The 22,958-nt window shown below is 42.5% G+C and overlaps 1 protein-coding gene across 14 annotated transcripts in view; it reads right to left on the minus strand.

The window, feature by feature from the left end:
* Positions 1-22,958, minus strand: part of LOC134226894 (protein O-mannosyl-transferase Tmtc3-like) — a 741,179-nt gene that overhangs the window by 449,105 nt on the left and 269,116 nt on the right. For all 14 annotated transcript variants that reach the window (XM_062707982.1, XM_062707987.1, XM_062707985.1 and 11 more), the window contains one exon: positions 13,798-13,879. In XM_062707982.1, coding sequence (XP_062563966.1) covers positions 13,798-13,879 — 82 coding nt within the window. The remainder of the gene's footprint in view (positions 1-13,797; positions 13,880-22,958) is intronic.

Genomic DNA, 22,958 nt, shown 5'->3' on the forward strand with positions numbered 1-22,958 from the left:
GATGTAATGCCAATAAGAAGAAGAAGAAATGATAGTCGGGAAACAACGATTAATTTTTTTTATACTTCAATAACGCGAATTTTGACATTGCATTGGTTTCAGTAGTCAATGATATAGAGGTAGAACGAAGAATATCAGATACGGTAGGAAGGGTAGTCATCCACGTTGAATTCCCTCGTCCGGGACTTGGACCGAGTGGCTAGTTATAGTAGTCGAAATGCGATGATCCAATGATGAAGTGCGCTGTTCTCTGGAGATAAAACCACTACAGCCAGTCGGACCCAAACTTGATAAATAACATCGTTCCATAATCGACTAAAAAAGGAAAGACATTTCAAATCGAAGCGTTTCATGATTTTTTTAGTGGAGAAGTAGCATCAGTAAAATGTTTTAATCAGATCGCTCATTGAAAGAGAATACAGAGCGTTGCTGAACGCGTAAGGACTCTGAAAGCTGTAATTTTTGTAATCCAGTCGTGTTACGGCATCCGATGGCTTTTACCTAGTAATAGTGTGGAAATTATTTTAGTATAAAGAGGCCCGATTGTTTGTCAACTATAGTGGGGAATAACAAGGAGTAGGTAAGGTAGACCAGTATAAGTGAATTATGAACAACGTCAAAAGTGATGGTCATTTGGCATAACGGACGCTTGACGTATGATATGGAAATGCTAATGTCATCTTCCAAACTTAGACGTACATGTTCATGATAGAATTAGAGGCGAAAGTATAGAATTTATAGTAGGATACGGCAGGCATGAAAAATGTTTTTATAGAAGTCGATTTGAAAGCGAGCAGAGGGCAATATTTGTGATGGCACATATCACACGACCTTCCTTCTGCCAAGCTCCCGTATGAAGGGGGAGGGAAGAATATCAGTTGGTGGCCAAGTTGGTTGCGACGAGACGGACGCAATGAGAAAACAGAACTGTGCAATAAAAATCCTATTCGACTAGATGCTGATGTCATATTAGAAATTTGGAGACAGTACTCGTCGATAGCAAATCCTTCCGCACGCGATGGCATATGAGCAAGTCAAACCACCTTCCTTTTGCCAGTGGAGATATATCAGCTTCCACACTGATATTCTTCCCTCCCCCTTTATACAAGAGCTTGGCAGAAGGAAGGTCGTGTGATATGTGCTATCACAAATATTGCCCTCCGCTCGCTTTAAAATCGACTTCTATAAAAACATTCTCCATGCCTGCCGTATCCTAACGGAACGGAACAGTTCTATACTTTCGCCATTAGCATTTCCATATCATTGTAAATCGTTTAACTTCACGTAGAAGTAACACACACACAATTATTAATTTAGTAAAATAGTAATTTGACTGAATGGTGATGAAATAATGGGGCCCTCCTTAGCCGTGCGGTAAGACGCGCGGCTACAAAGCAAGACTATGCTGAGGATGGCTGGGTTCGATTCCCGGTGCCGGTCTAGGCAAGTTTCGGATTGGAAATTGTCTCGACTTCCCTGGGCATAAAAGTATCATCGTGTTGGCCTCATGATATACGAATGCAAAAATGGTAACCTGGCTTAGAAACCTCGCAGTTAATAACTGTGGAAGAAAAGAAGAAGTGATGAAATAAAGCTGCAAATGTGAAAATAACACCGGCCGGTAATATGTAGGGGAAAAGTGGGTAAAACCGACACCCTAAGCAACTTTACTGTTCCTCAATCTATGAAGCAATTTTCCGGTCTAAAAATTTCATACAAGCATACTTTGGCTCTTCATGCATCAGTCCATGAGGTCTCAGGATAATATTTTTTGATAGAATTTGATTTATGATGAAAACGCGAACAGTCCATCTTCCAGCCCAACCAGCTGGGGTGCGGGTAAGATCGACACCACATGAGGGTAAAACCGACACATCAAATCGTTATGGAATCGAACATCAGAACAATTCTAAATGATGTTGCAACATAATTGAAAATGTTTAACAACATTCATTTTGATATTTGTGTATGAAATTCATGTTTAGGGGTCACTCATAAACGATGGCTGATTTTTTTATATATTTAAAATCATCACCACATATCATATTTTATTTTTTTAGTGGGTCGAGTGAAAAAAATATAGAGTATAAGAATGTTAGTAACATATTTACTAACTACTGTAAATATTGACCTACATTTAAATTGAACTTATTTAAAAAAGTTGTTTATAATGACGATTTAAAATAAATGCGTATGAGGCAGTTATGACAAGAAATGAAAATGACTAGTTCCGTAGGTGACAAGCTACATGTTTACAGGAGTAAAAATGGATCACGAAAGAACAACACTAGAGAACGGATTGAATATATCCAAGAGCAAAAGAAACTTAAAATACGGTTCTGCTTAAGGCGCTATTGTTATCCAACCTGCAGGTTTTCCTTGATGACTCAATGGTACCCCCTAGACCTATTGTCAGGTATGTAACCAGTCTATGATAAAGTTATATTCCCCGGCGCCTCGTTTTCCAATACTTGACTTATATTATGCGAATGATGAGTCTAATAAAAAAGAGATATTTCGTGATTTGATGGCAGGTGTCGAATTTACCCCAACTGATAACATAATAATGATGAGATACATGTGGATGTTTATAATTAAAAAAGTTAACTTTTTTTCCACAACATACACAAAATGATGTTCAATTGTGGATCAGAGATTGATTAAATACTGATAATCCACAAATTATTGTCGAAAAAGCTTATACACCGATGCCAAAATTTTACATAACTCGCCTCCTCAATGGGGATCAATGCTAAATGTCTGTTTATTATTACTTTTACACGTCCCCGCCAGTAACAAAATGACTAGAAATACATAAAATTAAACGTTTATTCAAAGTGTGTCGAAATTCTGTCCGATAACCCCTTGAAATCAGAGATTTGAAGTGGTGTCGGTTTTACCCGCAGTGTCGGTTTTACCCACAATTCCCTAATATTAAAAGACATTATCCTTTCGTAGATTTATCCATTCATGGGAATGATGATGAAGAACAATAACAAACATAATTACCTTTTTGACCAATTTGTTTTAACATTTTCCGATTGTATAAAAAACTGCGAATCAAACTGGCAATTCCGAACAATGGCTGGTACATACAGCTAGTATTTTATATACTCCAGATGTTCCCAAGGCGTCAACGGAGTTTTTTGTGCTTCCAAGTAATGTTTTAAGTTGGTTTTCAAGTAGGAAACGAAATACGTATCTGTTGATACAAACAAAGTTAATTATGGTGAACAAATAGGTGAACTATAAAGTCCTATAACTATGAGTACCATTTCTCCCAAGACACTCTTAAATAGTTAATTAAAAATAATTTATCAGTATCGTAGTTAGACAGGGGAAATTCAAATTGAGGCTGGTGCCATCATTATGTGCTGAACGGAATTGTGTACTCCGCAGAATTCGCCTAGTCTGTGCTGAGCAGTTCTCCAGCCGATTTTCGTGGGAAGTTGTCCCCTCTTTTGAAACGCATCACGATGGAGCCGTTTCCGTTGGATATGAGGGGGTTTCCAGTAGCATTGCGAGCACAGGCGTAGGATTCCCGATCCAGAGATGGAGAGTTCATTATCGGTTCCGGTCTAGGGTGTTTTCGGGTTGGAAACTTTCTCGACACCCATTGTACTTGCCACACAATAGCAATGGCAAGCACAGAAAAGCTTCTAATTAATAACTGTGGAAATGCTTATAGAACACTAAGTAAAAAAGCATTCCAAGTTCCAGTTGGAATGTGGAGCCATTGCACAATGGTCCCAAATCCGAATCTAGAAGACAAAAATATTTGCGCCCAAACTGTTAGTTATAGATACATGGCGTCTTTGAGAACAAAAATCATATTTTCCAATATCAACTGTATAATTTGTATAATAATTAATTTTAAGCATCTTTGCTAAAGAAACCATATTTCTATCGCTTATGGATCACAAGCTATGAATATTTTACATAAATACGGTCCCTTGGGCGGTCCCTAAAAATCGATTATCTTCTCATTCAATTTTAATCATTCATTTCTAGCAAAAACTTTGTTCCGAGTTTTTTTAGAAGTTTTGAAGGCACACATTTTCGTCAAATCTAGCAGCTATACACTATTCCCTACCTCCTGGCCACTTTTTCATCTTCACCGACAATTTAATGTTTAAGTTCCTTGGAGGCTGTTCGGTCAATGAAACCGGTTAAGCACACAGCGTATCTTCTAAATGAGATACGGAAAGCTTTGAGTGCCTTATCACAACGGTCTTACACAATCACCATGGCTTGGGTCCCTTCTCAAAGCTCGATACTGGGAAATGAGAAAGCGGACCCTTTGGCTAAGGTTGGCGCTATGGAAGGTGATATTTACGATCGGAAAATCACCTTCGAAGAATTTTTCACATTAGTTCGTCAGGAAACCTTGAACAGCTGGCAACAGAAATGGACAAATAGGGAGTTGGGTAGATGGCTGTATTCAATTCGCCCGCACGTGTCGAAGCGTCCATGGTTCAAAAAATTGAATATGGGACGAGACTTCATTCGAACCATGTGTCGTCTAATGTCCAATCAATCCGGGTCCGAGGAAAACAACCAAAGCCTTTTAGGGAAGTGTTGTTGGGCCTTGATCTCGAGTACATGTCCCTGGTCCACTAATTTTTAAAAGTTGCTGATGTAAAACTGTAATCATTGTCTGCCCATTCCCTTGTCTGTTGTACCCCATATCGAATGTCTTCCTCTTGTTGTACATCTCAATGTCTGTCGTTAATCCCTTTCGTATGTATTCCTTTCGTCCGTTGTCTCCCAAAAAAAAAGATTGTTTGTCCCGTTACAGATGTAAAAATGCGAGGAATGTCAACTTTGTGAACATCAGTATCGTAATTACTTAAGCACCCTAAAATCCTTTCCTTTCCTACTGTATTATTGTATTCCCTAACCTCGACTAAACCGCGAGTCTTTCGGTTCTCCAAAACTAACACTATGTATAAGAATCTACACGGCAAATGCTGGGTAAAGCGTACCATTGGTACTTCGCGTACCTGAAGGAATAAAATAGACCCCATCTCGCAGTCCTTAGCCTCTTACCCAGCTACTCCTATCCCTACCTGGCCGTGGTGTTGGCCGGGATACGAGCAACTTTAGGGAAGATCCAACCAACCCCGGTAGGAACTATGGTCGTATGCTGACAGGGAAGGGGGGGTTTGCTCCTCTCCGGAGGTGCAAATCTTACAGAGCGTCTGTTCTCCATGTCAGGATCGGCTCACAACAGCGTCTGTTCTCCATGGCGGCTGATCATCGTCCGAGTGCCAGTGAGGGACTCTAAGTGAAACTGTGCACCATGGTCCACCGGAAATAAGGAGGAATGGTCCTCCGGAAATTTAGGGGGTTTGGTGTCAGGCCTTGCAAGCCAGCCAAAAAAAAACTCACGCAACGAACAATCAACAAGAGAGTACGGACCGGAATAATCAGCGAAGACCAGAGCGACGAAAAAGGACTAGCGATTGGAAACTCGGTTTGTGGAACTGCAAATCTCTCAACTTCATCGGGAGCACACGCATACTCGCCGATGTGCTCAAGGACCGTGGATTCGACATCGTAGCGCTGCAGGGGGTTTGTTGGAAGGGATCAATGGTGCGAAAGTTTAGAGGTAATCATATCATCTACCAGAGCTGCGACAGCACACACGAGTTGGGAACAGCTTTCATAATGATGGGCGTTACGCAAAGGCGAGTGATCGGGTGGTGGTCGATCAATGAGAGAATGTGCAGGTTGAGGTTCAAAGTCCGGTTCCTCAACTTCAGCATAATCAACGTCCATAGCCCACACTCCGGAAGCACTGATGATGATAAGGACGCATTCTACGCGCAGCTGGAACGTGAGTACGACAGCTGCCCAAGCCACGACGTCAAAATCATCATAGGAGATTTGAACGCTCAGGCTGGCCAAGAGGAGGAGTTTAGACCGACTATTGGAAAGTTCAGCGCTCACCGGCTGACGAACGAAAACGGCCTACGACTAATTGATTTTGCCGCCTCCAAGAATATGGTCATTCGCAGCACCTACTTCCAACACAGCCTCCCGTATCGGTACACCTGGAGATCGCCACTGCAGACAGAATCACAAATCGACCACGTTCTGATTGATGGACGGCACTTCTCCGACGTCATCGACGTCAGGACATATCGTGGCGCTAACATCGACTCTGACCACTATCTGGTGATGGTTAAACTGCGCCCAAAACTATCCGTCATCCAGTGTTGAGAAATGAGTGAGCATCGCTTGAAACCTGCTCACTCACTCGCGAGTATGAGTATTCCAATTCAGACTCACTGTGAGTATACTCACACGTGAGTTTGAACTGTAATACTCATACTCACGAGTGAGTATGAAGAAATTATTTACTCACTCACGAGTAACTTTTACTCACAAAATACTTCAAAGCAAAATAATTGTACCAATTTTCTTTTGATTTTGTACTGTAATAAATATTGCGCATGATGTAGATCGTTTACCTACTTGCTATATCCCTACTGGATACACAGGATCAATTTTGAGGCAAATGGGACATGGGACAAAATGATTCACAAAATATTCTGCTTCTTTATATTATAGCTAGCTTCTTTATGTTATAGAGCGAGTACAAATAATAAAACTTCAAGATAGGTGTATTTCTTAGATTAATAATAAGTTTTTATGTGGTACTTGAGGTGCCTAACTACTTGACGCTGATGTGTGTTATTTGACGCTGACTTACTTACTATTTGACACGGTCATTCCTAATTTGACGCACTTTAAAATTATGTTTAAACTCAATCAGTTAAAAGCGTTTATATTTTTTTTCATCCAATAACACTAGTTGCGCAATGATGCGCCATAAGTTGAACGCGAATAAAATCGTTTTTTGCGAGTTCGATATTCGACTTTCAACTGGAACCATAATAGGGGCTGTCCATATATCACGTGGACAGTTAGGGGGGAAGGGTGTATGGCGAATGTCCACGACTCACACAAATTTTTGAAAATTTATATGAGCAGTTGTTAACGCTGGGTGAGGGGGGTATATTAAACTGATTAAAACCTGCCCTCGTGGTATATGAACAGCCACATAGAAGAATACTGCAAAAACAGGTATTCATGTTAGCATTATCTGTTGGCATGTTGTATTTGGTCTGGTCATGGTCTGTTGTATTTGCATGTTAAACTAAACACACAATTTTCTCTGGTTTACTTTATAAACTATATATGATGCATACAAAGCAACCTGTAGATGAAATTTTTTAGAATAACGTTGAAGCTACTGATTGGCAAAAGTGAAAAGACTGATAGCTTAAAAAATAGGAGCTACGCGATCACATTGTATTAATAAAGATGACTCAAAACTATTAATACACACTGAACCACACTGTAGCGTAAATAATAAATCCATGCCCGATGCATGATGCTCACTCATAATACTCAATGTAGGTAGGGGTGAAAAACTTATCACAAAAGTAGGTACACCCGATTCTTTTTTTACACGGGGGGTGCGTTCTGTATAAAAGAGTTTTCAGTTCAAAATTTGAAAATCCATGTAAAAAAGTTTTATGATTTCTAGACAAATCATGCAAAATGGAGCAACTTTACAAAAATTTTGTATGGGATTTTGTTTACACGGCCGTGTAAAAACAGAATCGGGTGTAATTTTTTCGCGAAAAACTAATCATTCGATTTTAAGCACTGTTAATAAAGAAGCGAAAAATTTACGCATAATGTGTATGACGTCCATATACTCAATCAATGGTGGACTCGAACTTGGATTTTTCTCGCGATCCGTATGTTAAAGTTTACATCGCTAGTGATGAGCTAGTCTAATTAGCGTACTAGCGTAGTTAGGTTTAACATACGGATTACGAGAAAAATTCAACTTCGCTAGTCCTCTATTTTCGTTTTCAACTATTGAGTATATTTTTTTCGGCAAGACGGTAAATTTAGACCAACATTTAAAAAGGGCGTACATGTAAAAACATATTCTTCCCGTTCTTTGTCTAATTTTGGCAAATTTTGGCTGTTACGCCCTTTTCAATGTTGGTCTAGAAATAAAGCAATCTATAGCTTGATTTTTTTAAAATATGTTTGGAGAAAATACTATCAATTAAAAGATATGAAAGTGCGTTAAGTTTGGGCCTGCGTCAAATATTTGCTTTCACAGAAGATAATATTTTGTCAGTTTACGTTTATTTCGATGCACATATTTGGAGCATGAAAATAAACGCAAAAATAAACGAACACGCTGCAATTTTAAATCTAAATCTATTTTTTTTTTACACGAACGTTTGAAATTATACAAGGGATATACAATGGAAATTTAAATAAATCTCGGATACTTATTCAACAGGACGTATGTGATTTTGTAAATAATGAATCAAACGTTGATTTCTCCAATCTGATAACATTTCCACGTAAGGAGGCTTCGGCTACCTGTTGGTGGTGTTGGTTTGCGTGGGCGTACCGTCCGATTGGACAAATCGACGTAAGAATCTTTGTTTACAAAATCACATAGACCCTTTTGAATAAGTACCCGAGAAATATAAATTTATTTTACATAACGGTTACCGCAAGTCCCTCCTGGCGCAACAGCAGAATCTCCCTCCACCGGTGGGTTTGGTGGCAATGGCTTCGAGAGGGTACTGCTACAAATCCTTGATTAACGTTCCGGATCAGAAAAACGGTAATCGAATGCGATCGAATTTGGGCGAGCCCAAACATCCATTCTCACAACGGATGCTTTCTTTATCGAATTTAGTGAAGCCGTCTTCATCACTATCACTCGATACTTGCGTTTTTCACTACCGTGACCTATTCATCCTGCGATTCTGCTGTTAGTACCAGTTGTTCGTTCAAACGATTTCGGGTGGCACTGGTCCCAATCCCAAAAGTGCAGATTGTTGTGCTTTTGTCGAAACGGTTCTGTTTTTGTCTGCCGCCCACAAGGGGCTAAATCAAAATCACTGTAAACTCTGGTGAGTACTAGCAGGATTGCACTATTATAGGCCGAACAGGCCGCGCAAACCCGAAGCTGTCTCTTTCATAGGCTTTTTCATGTGACACTGCCGAGACTGCACTTGTTTACAACCGCTGAGCAGGCTCACAACCCCGAAGCTGTCACTTTCAAAGTAGAACAGTCAATTGACAATAAAATCAGCTGTTTTTAAACGTCTCGTGAAAAGGCCTATTTATAACTTTTCCTGATTTTTCTAAGGAGCAGGAATAAAACCTTTTGCTTGATATATGAAGTCCACCCGCATGCCTTATACTTATTTAAAAAAAAATAGTTGTTCTTATGTATGGCGACAATTGGTACACCGACCCTATATGATTAATATTCTTTCCGTAAGTAAGCAGTATTTTCCCCCATGTACAAGATTCAAAATATAAATATATTTTCACCGGATGGTGCTGCGGATAGAGCCGCTTTTCTGCACTCAAGAGAGTAGAGGAATATTTTGAAATCACTCCCATAAACAAAATTATTTTGCAGTTCCATGGCTGTCAAACATTTCCCGCTGAAGCTCGTAAAACTTCGTAACGAGTGCTTTTTAGTAGCATTCCTACTAATTTTCCATTCGAAATATAATGTGAAAATTGTTGTTACAAAGAATCCAAAACTCAAACAAAGTTTATTTTTATTTCTGCCCCAAATATAATAACAATACTTCTCAATATCATATATATAATAGTCCTGTTTGTCTGTCCGTTGACTAGCCAAACAGACGCAGCACGCGGGGAAATTCTCACAAAAATAAAATATTTGACACTTCAATTCTTTTTCACTATCAGATGCAGAAAACAAAACCAGTGACAACCTTAGACAACCAGACACAGCATTTGATGAAAAAAATCACAGACAACAGACGTTGAAAATTTTGATTGAAAATAAAACACTTGCCACGAGCGCTACTGCGTCCACAAATAAACCAGTTATATCAGAAACGAACATAGCCACAATCTTCAATATTTGGCTCCGGCACAATACAGTAATATCCCGATTTTATCACCCCCCTGGTGAATTTTGGGGTGATAAAACAGGGTATGTGACAAAATTGGAAAAAAAATATTTTCATTTTTTTTATTCATTCCACAAATATGAATCATTTTATGCCTTGGAAAGGCCAAATGCGTGAACGGTACCCGTTATTTCTTGTCGAAATTGCTTACAGAATATTTCCCAGGTACTCAGAAGTCGTTCGTAATAAACTACAGGCGGTGAAAGTTATTTCATGAAAATCAATGTTATTTTTGGTATTATTTACGAAAATAAAAAGAATGACAAAATTTTTTGGGGTGACAAAATCGGGTCGAAAACGTGACAAAATCGGGACGTGATAAAATCGGGTCGAAAACGTGATAAAATCGGGGGTAGACAAAATCGGGGAGTGACAAAATCGGGTCAACACTGTAGAAGTTTTCGGCTTCAGTTTGACAACCAAATCGATTCTATTCGCACCACCCAGTTCAAAACTACCGCACAACTATCTTGACGGTAATCGCATTAACGCTTTGTACTTACTTCAGAATTTACTGTGCAGCTAGTTAAGACCCCCGCACATAGGATACGTTTGCGTTGCGTTTGACACATTTCTCATGGGAAAACTGTCAAACGCAACGCAAACGTATCCTATGTGCGGGGCTCTTTACAATTTGATTCCACTTCCATCATTGGGTAAAACATAGTTCATTTTTGTGTAAGATTGTTAAAAAAATCCAAAATGCGTGTTACCAACTTTACTCACAATACTTTGACGAGCAATTATGCTCACTCACGTGTGAGTATTGGCATCCAAACTCACCTGCGAGTTACTCACTGCGTGAGTAATACTCGCTGTGAGTTTGGTATCCTACTCACTGCGTGAGTATGAGTATTTAGTGAGTAGCTCACGGCCTGAGTACTACTCACAAAATGAGTAAAGAGTGAGTATTTTTTTACTCACGAGTAAGAGTTTCGCAACACTGCCGTCATCAACAATATTCGGTACCGACGACCTTCGCGGTACGAGCTAGAGCGACTGAAGCAACCTGACGCCACCATTGCATACGCACAGCATCTCGAGGCAGAATTGCCGGAGAGGGTGAGCTCGATGGGACCAGAGTGTAAAATAATCGATTTTTTTTGTGAAGACCACTTTTCTTCACTTGTCAGCTCACTTCCAGGCACATTCATTTTCGTCTCTGGACTGTCAATATTCAGTTGAATATTAGTCATTGAATATTTATGCACATTCTACAAATCGATTAATTATCTGAAATCCGAACACTGTTTTATTGAGTAAAGTAATTTATCACACAGAACTGAATCCGATTTGCATCCGCGAGGCCCTTTCAACGGTAAACATCAATATAAACAATGCTAATTTTGTTTTTTTCTGCACATAGTAAGCACACTCAGTGACAGTCGAATGAATGAGTTGGTGGAGCAGTCGTTTGACTATGTCATTCTTTTTTTGGAATAATCATGCGATGTTTGTCAAAATTCGGACTGAAGTTGCTTCATGAAGATGAATATTTTATGCTCTGGATGGGACCCCTCTCGAGGACTGCTGGAATACAGTCAAAGCAGCCATTAACGACGCAGCGGAGAACAACGTCGGGTATATGAGACGAAGTCGACGGAACGATTGGTTCGACGAAGAGTGCAGACAGATTTTGGAGGAGGACACAGCGTGGGCAGACACCCTGCAGCAAGGTACCCGGCAGAACGTGGAACGTTATAGATGGAAGCGGAGACAGCAGACCCGCCTTTTTTCTGGAAAAGAAACGCCGCCTGGAAGAAGCGGAGTGCGAGCAGATGGAACAGCTGTGTCGTTCTCAAGAAACACGAAAAATCAATCAGAAGCTCAACGCATCCCGCAAAGGCTTCATGCCGCGAGCCGAAATGTGCCGGGATAAGAATGGGAGCATCTTGATGGACGAACGTGTCGTAATCGAAAGGTGGAAGCAGCACTACGAGGAATATTTGAATGGCGCTGAGAGTACAGGCAGTGAAAGTCAAGGCAGCGGAGGAGATGACTACGTCAGTTCAGCGGACGATGGAAGCCAACCAGCCCCCCACCTTGAGAGAAATTAAGGATGGCAACAGCTAAAGACGAATAAATTAGCTGGTAAGGATGGTATCGGAGCTGAGCTCATCAAGATGGGCCCGGAAAAGCTGGCCACTTGCCTGCAGTTGCTTGGAAAACTGATATGGAAAACTATTGAAATGTGATTCAAACCTGCTCAAATGGATGTATGTTGATTTGAAAAACTTTTTATTATGGGATTGATAAAATACTAATGAAGGGCTATGACTACTCATAGGCCTATCCGTCTTGTCCTAATATGTTTAACTCCAATGAAACTTCTTTGATTTTACTGTACACTCTCTTACTTTACTTCGGTACAAAAGTTTTGTTTTGACTTGACGCCACCCATCAAATGCATATGTTTACCTTAATGTTGTGAAGTCGAAGCAAATGCACATGATTATAAGGAAGTCAGTAGAAGTTTTCGTTGATATTCGTAAATATCTGAAAGTGGTTCATATAATACTTTTTATATACATTTTCTCACAGTTGTATTACAGAATTTCATTGCAACACATACATCACAGAGTTTGTTTGCTCATTCCTTAAAAAAATATATGTTGCATAAATCTAACTTCTCGTGACTTCACGGCTGAAAAAAGTTTTGTTTGAAACATCTTATGTGGAATTACGTGTCAATACAATTCTTGACAGAGGAAAAATGTGATTGTAAAGCATCCCATTAAATAAATAGAATTATTTCAATGTAATGCATTCGGCTGCAAAATAAACAACTTGGAAAAAATAATTCAACAAACACAAACTTGCACAAACACTCAGGTCTGCTGCAGAAAAAGTTAATCACTCGTCGACCCATCATCAGCGGTGGAAACGCATGGTGATTGTTCGGCATCTTTTTTTCATCGCGGGGATGGATTCAATTTTAATAATTCATTTAGAGTTTGGCTCATGATTACCAATGACTCATCCCAAAAGCTGTTTTTCAAAATATGATGTGGACTTTTGGCGCGATGTTTTATCTGCAACTTTGTCTAGCAGCACATTGCTCAAAGTCCGATATGCACAGCACGAAAGCGCAAGTAATGCAAAATTAGTATGTCTCTTAATTTCAATCATGTAGCATACTTATTTATAATATAAATTTATAACATAAATTTATAACAGTCCCATGTAGATAGGAAATCAAGCAAACATGGGACTGATATGAATTTATGGGCAGTATATGTTAGCTAGACCAACACCATATCTATACACATACCTTAGAATACATTTGAAAATTCGGCCTCTGTGATGAGTTGTCAGCAAATGAGCCAAACTCTGATTGAATGATTGAAATCATCTCGATAATCGGTCTCGGAGAAGTTAAAACAATTCTGAGTTGAGACATCCATGTTAGTCTGATTACGGGTTTCATGCGTTTGGTTGTATTTTAAGCATGAAGCCTCCGGTGCCTTTGAAAATGGTTCAATAGCGTTATTTCAAATTGAGTGTACCTCGTTTTAATTTATATAAATATGATGATGGCTGAGTAAGTAACGGTCAATCTGGTTCAATAAGTATCTATTAATTAAATTAGCATTGTTACATTCGAACTGCATTTCCCTTTGGTTTATTGGGAGAACACATTTAGAGCTGTTTTCCTTGTTTAAGTAAATCGTAATTCTGTCTTTAACAGAGATCATTGCAGACTCCATCATGGATCAACTTAATGATGATAAACCCCTTCTCCGTCTGTTTCCATCTTTGCCTTGAAAAAAATAAAGAAAAACAAACTTACCGCTTCGGTGTGGATGGGATGCACTGCGAATAGCATCGCCGCTGCAAAGCTGGACACTTCCGACAGTAGCATGGCGCACATTCTGTAACGAGAAAGGATGAGACAAAGTGTAAGTTCGCTGCAGTAAATGTATCTTCGTAACGTAGGTAAATTGAAGTTACAGCTGTTAATATAAATCGTAAACGTTTCCTTGATGCTCCGTCTTTGGGGACCGACTGCTGCACAGATATTGGAACATTTGTCCGATTGTTGCACTTAAATAACATTTCTAGTTTTATAATGGTTGAATGGGTCGTCGTTTGCCCTACAAGGGCATGATAAAACCTTCAAAGCTACTAAGGTTGTAATTCCAGTGACCGAAGTCGTGGTCGACGCCCACAAATGGAGACACGATGGTGTGACTCCCTGTCGAAGTAAGTCAGTGGCAACCGGCAGCAGCACCCAGAGGGGATATGAAAATTAAAATCCTTCTCCACGGTCACGCTGAGACTGGAAGCCGGGAAGACACAACGTTGCGCAATAAAAGAATCATCGGTATTAAATTCTCTCCTGTGCTTCGGTCCACAGGCCATTGCAATATCACATGGAGCGAGACGACTAGTGGGTGGTTATTACTAGATATAATATTCTAGAATTCCATTCCGAAAGCTTGGGTGCCATAACATTAATTTAATTAGTGGAGCGTCACGAGTCGTACCGAGAGGATGTGTTGGCACCAAGGGAGAAGATTTCTCTTGGTAACATGGAATGGAAAGATAATAGCAAAATGGGTCCTCTTCGATCGGTATGTTGTTACAGATGTGGAGCGAATGGCTGAGAAAACCATGTATTTGTTCGAGAAATTTAATAGCCTATTTGTAGAGAAGTTCGCAATGACAGGGAGTGGATGTGCAGTAATTAAAAGTTTTCTGTTCGTCTGGCTATTTTAATTGCACAGAGTTTCTGATCTTGCAAACGAACTATCTACAACTGGCAGACTACTGCTTTAAATTTGTTGGATTCGATAATTGTTAACGATTGCAGACTGCATGCAGTTTAGAATAAAAAAAGGGTCTGCATGTCATGAAAACTGCTTTAGGAAAGAATTCTTGATGTTTACACTCGATCCAGTATCATATATTTGTTAGATAAACATGTTTTCATATTTGTTGTGCAGAGAATTTCTTCAGGATTTGAAGAAATGCTCTTCTCCATTCCAAGTTTAATATCAAAGGTTTCAAACCAAAAATTTAAATTCCATTTCGAAAATTAGCCTCATGCTTTTTCAACACATGAATGAATCTGTTCCTCGTATCAAAGTTTACAGCAAATATCAAGTCGGAAAATAAATCACCATCTCTCCAAACCAATGACCACACGGATAGTGCTTCTTGATGTTACGTCCCTTGCACGGAACTGAAATTCACCTATATCCAATGTCGACGATGATTATGATGATGGAGGCGCACCATCACCATTAGTTAGAAAAGGGGGCCCCTGACATAATCATCGTTGATGCCTGCCGAAGCTTTCGTGCCAGCAGCCCGTAGATTTTCCCGCACAGATAGAGATGGTAACGTTTATTATTACGAGCTGCACCCGATAAGCATCGCAGTACGGTAGCGAGCGTGGCCACCGCTCAATCGTTATTTGTAGGCTAGTGATTGCGGACCACTTCATCCGAGGGGGCTCGTATGTATTTGCGTGACTGGCGAATGGAGGTGATTACGGTATTTGCGCGATTCGGTGCAATTTTGACAATATATTTGGAGAGAAATTTGTGGATTCAAATCTTTGCTCGGCGGCACCGTTAATCCAGCCGAGTTTCCATTCATTGCTTCGCACGGTTGGGATTAGATGGGTTTGCGTCAGAATTACGATCGCTGTCATCTGACGAGTGCACCCTGGGCTCGTATCTAGCAGAGAAGCCGGTGCCAATCATCACCATTGGGCATTGCATTGGGTACCGGCTCCAGCTGGGGAGGCCTTTCATCAGCAAACCAACGAACGGCGACAACGCGACCATGGATGGAAGCGATAGGATCCCGACGATTGGCGGGCGCACAGGACACAGAGATATCAGCAGCAATGATGTTGGTAAAGTTATAGTTGCTGTCAACCGTGAATTGGATAAAATATAAGCTACGGGAAGTGATGGGAACTGCCATATGGGTTGGCATATTCGTAGCGAGGGTGCACAGGATTAGCTGGGAACGCGTCAACTACGAGGTTACGATTGAGGGTAACTATAGCGGATGGAAATGTTGACGATTTTAGTTGTAATCAAAGTTCGTGAATAATTGACGAAAATCTAAATATTTAGTTTGAGTTTGTAATTTATAAACAAAAACAGACTTCTGCATTTGATAATTCGTAATTGCATTAGTAATGTGAAACTCGTTTATTCCTAGATCCAAGTCTGGTTTCGTACGAGTTCAAATCCCAAAACGGGAAGGTATGCATTATATAATTTTGTAGTTTCTCACCAGGGTTGTCAAATGAGTCAAATGAGTAGTACAAACAGATGCAATAAAAGAAATAAACAGGAGTTCTTTAAGAAGCTCATGAATTGAAAAGAAATTTTCAACGATTCCTCCATGAGATTTGTACAAGCGTTGCTTAATGAGACGGCACAAGTGATTGAAGTGGACCTGGGATCGATCTCAGTCGGTACCGCTGGCATTCTCTAAGAAGAAAAATGTCAGATCACACCTTCCTCCTATATGAAGTAAAGGCGTAAGTTCCGACTAAGTGACCGCCTAAAGCGCACAAGCCCAAGTCCTAGTGTAATGTGGGACACTAAACAGTACTAAATGGACGGCCCTCCGACGATACAATAGGCCGCCTTTAAAACCAATCATTACGAACGAAATAAGAGATAATACGAATCGATACAATCGGAAACGAGTTAGGCGACGAATAAAGGATCACGATTGGTAGCTTGGAACATGGAACTGCAAGTCGCTATGTATTGTAGGTTGCGACGCTAACCGTAGAAAGTCCTACTTGTAGCCGCAACACGTATTTTCACCTCGCGGCTAACGTCATTATCACATGCAACGAGTGTTCCAATATACATTAAATCGTCGACAACCTCAAATCACATTCCACCCACTTCCACCTCGGCATCAACACCGGACTGCCCGTTCTCTGACAGCCAACTTAAATAGTTATGATCGGCCCTATTCTTTCAGTCTCCCGTTTAAAAGGCACGAAAGCCTGTAAAACCGCTCTGCGATATACATCATCGATGTCGACGTCATCTGCAAAACCAAGGAGCATGTTGTTGAGGATGGTTTTGTTTCTTTGTACACCAAATTTTTGTATTGCTCCTTATCGAGCTATGGTGGATAGCTGATTAGAGAGCGCATCGCTCTGTCCATCTAGTGTCACGAACGATTTGATTGTCTTACCAGATATTCTGACGCTCGATTTGGATCTATCCAGCGTCGTACGACTCTGCCTAGTAAGCTTTTCCGGAAAGCCATGTTCTAGCATTATATGCCACAGTTCATTCCGTTTCACTGATTTATCAAGGATTTTTCTCAGAGTGAACATCTTGTTCGTTTTTGATCGCAGTTTGCTAAACAGAATTTGGGAGAGTACCTTGTATGCGGTATTGAGGAGTGTTAAACCTCGATAGTTAGCACAATCGAGTCAGTGACCTTTCTTATTGATAAGACATACAAGGCGAAGGCATTTCTTCTCGCTCACAAATCATTTCAATCACTTGGTGATTTTTTTCGTTCAGCCAATCACTCCCAACTTTTAGAAGCTCGGCCGGGATTTCGTCTTTCCCAGTGGCTTTACCATTCTTTAGCTCTTGAACAGCCTTTCTCACTTCGTCTAGCGTTAGTGGCACCACTGCTTGTTCATCATCCTCTTTCCCGATTCTGTTTGTGCCCTCTCTTTCCGATTGTCTATTCAACAATAACTCAAAGTGCTCCTTCTACCTACCCTAGTAGCACAGTTTAGATCGATTTGGTTACAGCAATTCAAATGTGACTGGTTTTGGTCGCATATGAGTCACATTGTAGCGCCTTCTGACCTGGTTTTTCTCATCTGTTGCACTTTAGCACTCCAAATCAAACCAGCCTTTCCGTTGGTTACCAAGTACCTCTGTGGCTGTTATATTGTTGCCACAATGCGTTCAAACTTTCTCCAGTTGGGTGTCCTTCGATTCATTCGTCGAGCTTATGAAAGAAATGCTCCACAATGCCCTCGCCTGACAGTCACTATGCGTTCAGCCGCATGGTTCTCTCACGCTTAGAACTGGTAATGCTGGACAGCCTTGCGCGATTCTTGTTTATCAGAAGGTGACGGACAGAGTCGATATTTGGGCCTCAGAAGGTCCTAACATCTATGAAATCTGAGAAATGCCGACCATCTACCAAAACACGATCGATTTGAATACGTATCGCGATATGGATGTCTTTATGTGTGCTATTATTGAGTGCAAAATAGATGCTACAGATTGCCATTCCTTTGGATGCGGTAAAATTGACCACCCTTAAGCCGTTGTCATTGGTAGGCTCTCCTTTCTAATGACTGGGTGAAAGAACACACTTTTTAGAGATTTGAACTGATAAATCAATACCAAACGCTAGCACTCTTTCTAGGCTTTGTGCCATAGGTAAAAACTCGATTCTGTTCTGTTTGCGCTACGCACGAGCTGGAAAAGAAAGCTCATGCAAATGCTGACCGCACTGACGGCACGAGACTTTCACGCAGTAGCAAGAAATATTAATCCGATCAAGAAAAAAAGGTCGCGTACATTTTTCTAGCTAGCTGTTTTGGTTTGTTTGGTACATGGAATTTGACGGGATATAATGTAAAAATTCATAAAGCATAATCAAAGTGTTTTACAGTACATTTCAACACTTTCCTTAACTCCATCGATTCGTCCCAATCCTAAGCTAAGTGGCAAGCGTAGATCTTTCCAAATCCACATCGATTCATAAAACCGTACGATTTCTGATCCGCCGGATGTGGCCAATATAGTCGGGGAGTGTTTTGCATCACTCGCTTCAGTAAGCGGCTACGCAACCGATTTTCAAAGAGTCATAGCCACTAAGGCTCTGAAGCTGCAGAGCTTTTGAGTCCCGCCGGACTTGCTAAGTTTCTCAATAGACCAGCCCTTTTCGTTCGCCGAGCTTTCCTTCGTTCTTGTCTGAAGCAATGGGTGTTCTTGCTGTCTGGATGAAATAAGGTATCCGATGCTGAAAAACCTTCCCTCTATCGCAACGATAGTATTTCTCGATCTGGTAAATTAAGCCTGGACCAATCAAACTTTTCCCGACGAGTGGCGCTTCAACCACGTTATCCCAATATCTCCTCCCGCGACGCTGCTGCTTACCGGCCTATCTCGCCTGTGTATCATAGGTCTTCGAGAGGTTGGTCAGGGTCCACGACGTTGGGCATAAGTACGTTAGACATAAGTAAGTTAGGCATAATTCTGCCTTTTTTATGTCGTGGGCTGTTCTTTAAACCATTGTATGCCTAACGCACATTATGCATAACGTCCTTATGCCTAGCATACTCATGCCTAACGGGGTATACCTGGTTGGTCAACCATAGGCTGCGTGAAAAACTTGAATTTGACGGACGACTTGGTTTTCCCCAACATGCCCTTCGCCCGGGGTATGCGACTAGTTCATACTTTGCCGGATTATGAGACGTACGTGAACCAAGGGAAATATGTTGATCAAGTTTCCCTAGATATTTCGAAAGCGTTTAATCGCATTTGGGCCCCACTAGTGGTCAAGCAGTTTGTGCACTGGGGCTTCTGGTAACATCCTAGTTTTGTGCACAACTTCCTCACCAGCCGATCCTTCCGGGTTTTTATCGGCAATTCCGTCTCCAGAGCCTTCCCAGAGGAGACTGGGGTCCCTGGGTACGTGCATCTGAACCCAAGCAGCGCGGTTAGTGCAGTTCATCGGTGGGCCTCGTTGGTCGGTTCCACCAAGTCGCTACTACCCCTTCCGACTAACCGGTCCTAGTTCGGACTGATTGCCATCGCTACGCTACAAAGTGACCGCCCGAAACACCCATTGATCCAGGCCACCCTGGAACGACATGCCCAATCTCAAGTACCAGCAAATCATCTGCCACCTCCGCACCGGCCACACCCAATTTTCACATAATTTCGATAGAAGGCCCTTTCGTACCGTTTGTGACATCTGAGAAGTACAAAACTTGAAACTCAAAGATGGAGGACTGTACCGCCAGATCTAGATCCAGCTTGGAAATTTTCGAGACCCCCAACCCGGGTATAAGTCTCACCCACGGAGGTGTGCGAGCCTCTCTGGTCTTTCCAGGGCTGTAAGTCCCCACGCTGGGGGCAGCAGGGACTTTGTCCAAGGGCTTGACGATCCCTCCCCAGGCCATCTGCGAGTTGTGGCGCCTGCCTAGGATGTGGTGGGGTTTAACAGTGGGCCCTGTTAAACCTCTATAAAAAGCTGCATGTATCCGCAAGTAGGCTCCGCCAAAGCGACCGTGTGCCGCTCAAAGCGCACAAGCCCAAGTCCTGGTGTTAGGTGGGACGCTAAACAGCCCTGACACGACGGCCCTCCGGCGAGACAGGAGGTTTGCGCAGGCCCAATAAGCCGCCTGGAAAACCAATAATTACGAACAATATAAGAGATAATGCGATTCGATATAATCGGCAAAGACCTAGGCGACGAATAAAGGATCACGATTGGAAGCTTGGAACATGGAACTGCAAGTCGCTAGGTTTCGCAGGTTGCGACAGGATGATCTACGATGAATTACATCCCCGCAACTTCGACGTCGTGGCGCTGCAGGAGATTTGCTGGACAGGACAGAAAGTGTGGAAAAGCGGGCATCGGGCGGCTACCTTCTACCAAAGCTGTGGCACCACCAACGAGCTGGGAACCGGCCTCATAGTGCTGGGAAAGATGCGCCAACGCGTGATTGGGTGGCAGCCAATCAACGCAAGGATGTGCAAGCTGAGGATTAAAGGCCGTTTCTTCAACTATAGCATCATCAACGTGCACTGCCCACACGAAGGGAGACCCGACGACGAGAAAGAAGCGTTCTACGCACAGCTGGAGCAGACATACGATGGATGCCCACTGCGGGACGTCAAAATCGTCATCGGAGACATGAACGCGCAGGTAGGAAGGGAGGAAATGTATAGACCGGTCATCGGACCGGATAGTCTGCACACCGTATCGAATGACAACGGCCAACGATGCATAAACTTCGCAGCCTCCCGCGGAATGGTAGTCCGAAGCACCTTCTTTCCCCGCAAGAATATCCACAAGGCCACATGGAGATCACCTAACCAAGAAACGGAAAACCAAATCGACCACGTTCTAATCGACGGTAAATTCTTCTCCGACATCACGAACGTCCGCACTTACCGCAGTGCGAATATTGAATCCGACCACTACCTCGTTGCAGTTTGCCTGCGCTCAAAACTCTCGACGGTGTACAACACGCGTCGAAGTCGGACGCCGCGGCTTAATATTGGGCGGCTACAAGACGGTAGGCTAGCCCAAGTATACGCGCAGCAGCTGGAAGTGGCACTCCCAACGGAAGAGCAGCTAGGCGCAGCGTCTCTTGAAGATGGCTGGAGAGATATTCGATCCGCCATTGGTAGCACCGCAACCGCTGCACTTGGCACGGTGCCCCCGGATCAGAGAAACGACTGGTATGACGGCGAATGTGAGCAGTTAGTAGAAGAGAAGAATGCAGCATGGGCGAGATTGCTGCAACACCGCACGAGGGCGAATGAGGCACGATATAAACAGGCGCGGAACAGACAAAACTCGATTTTCCGGAGGAAAAAGCGTCAGCAGGAAGATCGAGACCGTGAAGAGACGGAGCAACTGTACCGCACTAATAACACACGAAAGTTCTATGAGAAGTTGAACCGTTCACGTAAGGGCCACGTGCCACAGCCTGATATGTGCAAGGACATAAACGGGAACCTTCTTACGAACGAGCGTGAGGTGATCCAAAGGTGGCAGCAGCACTACGAAGAGCACCTGAATGGCGATGTGGCAGACGAAGATGGCGGTATGGTGATGGACCTAGGGGAACGCGCGCAGGACATAATTCTACCGGCCCCGGATCTCCAAGAAATCCAGGAGGAGATTGGCCGGCTGAAGAGCAACAAAGCCCCTGGGGTTGACCAACTACCAGGAGAGCTATTTAAACACGGTGGTGAGGCACTGGCTAGAGCGCTGCACTGGGTCATTACCAAGATTTGGGAGGAGGAAGTTTTGGCGCAGGAGTGGATGGAAGGTGTCGTGTGTCCCATCTACAAAAAGGGCGATAAGCTGGATTGTAGCAACTACCGCGCAATCACATTGCTGAACGCCGCCTACAAGGTACTCTCCCAAATTTTATGCCGTTGACTAGCACCTATTGCAAGGGAGTTCGTGGGGCAGTACCAGGCGGGTTTTATGGGCGAACGCTCCACCACGGACCAGGTGTTCGCCATTCGCTAAGTACTGCAGAAATGCCGCGAATACAACGTGCCTACACATCATCTATTCATCGACTTCAAAGCCGCATATGATACAATCGATCGGGACCAGCTATGGCAGCTAATGCACGAAAACGGATTTCCGGATAAACTGACACGGTTGATCAAAGCGACGATGGATCGGGTGATGTGCGTAGTTCGAGTTTCAGGGGCATTCTCGAGTCCCTTCGAAACCCGCAGAGGGTTACGGCAAGGTGATGGTCTTTCGTGTCTGCTATTCAACATCGCTTTGGAAGGGGTAATACGAAGAGCAGGGATTAACACGAGTGGTACAATTTTCAATAAGTCCGTCCAGCTATTTGGCTTCGCCGACGACATAGATATTATGGCACGTAACTTTGAGAAGATGGAGGAAGCCTACATCAGACTGAAGAGGGAAGCCAAGCGGATCGGACTAGTCATCAACACGTCAAAGACGAAGTACATGATAGGAAGAGGTTCAAGAGAAGACAATGTGAGCCACCCACCGCGAGTTGGCATCGGTGGTGACGAAATCGAGGTGGTAGAAGAATTTGTGTACTTGGGCTCACTGGTGACTGCCGAAAATGATACCAGCAGAGAAATTCGGCGGCGTATAGTGGCTGGAAATCGTGCATACTTTGGATTCCGCAAGACGCTTCGATCGAATAGAGTTCGCCGCCGTACCAAACTGACCATCTACAAAACG

The sequence above is a fragment of the Armigeres subalbatus genome, chromosome 3 (genome assembly GCF_024139115.2).
Source record: "Armigeres subalbatus isolate Guangzhou_Male chromosome 3, GZ_Asu_2, whole genome shotgun sequence".
NCBI lineage: Eukaryota > Metazoa > Arthropoda > Insecta > Diptera > Culicidae > Armigeres > Armigeres subalbatus.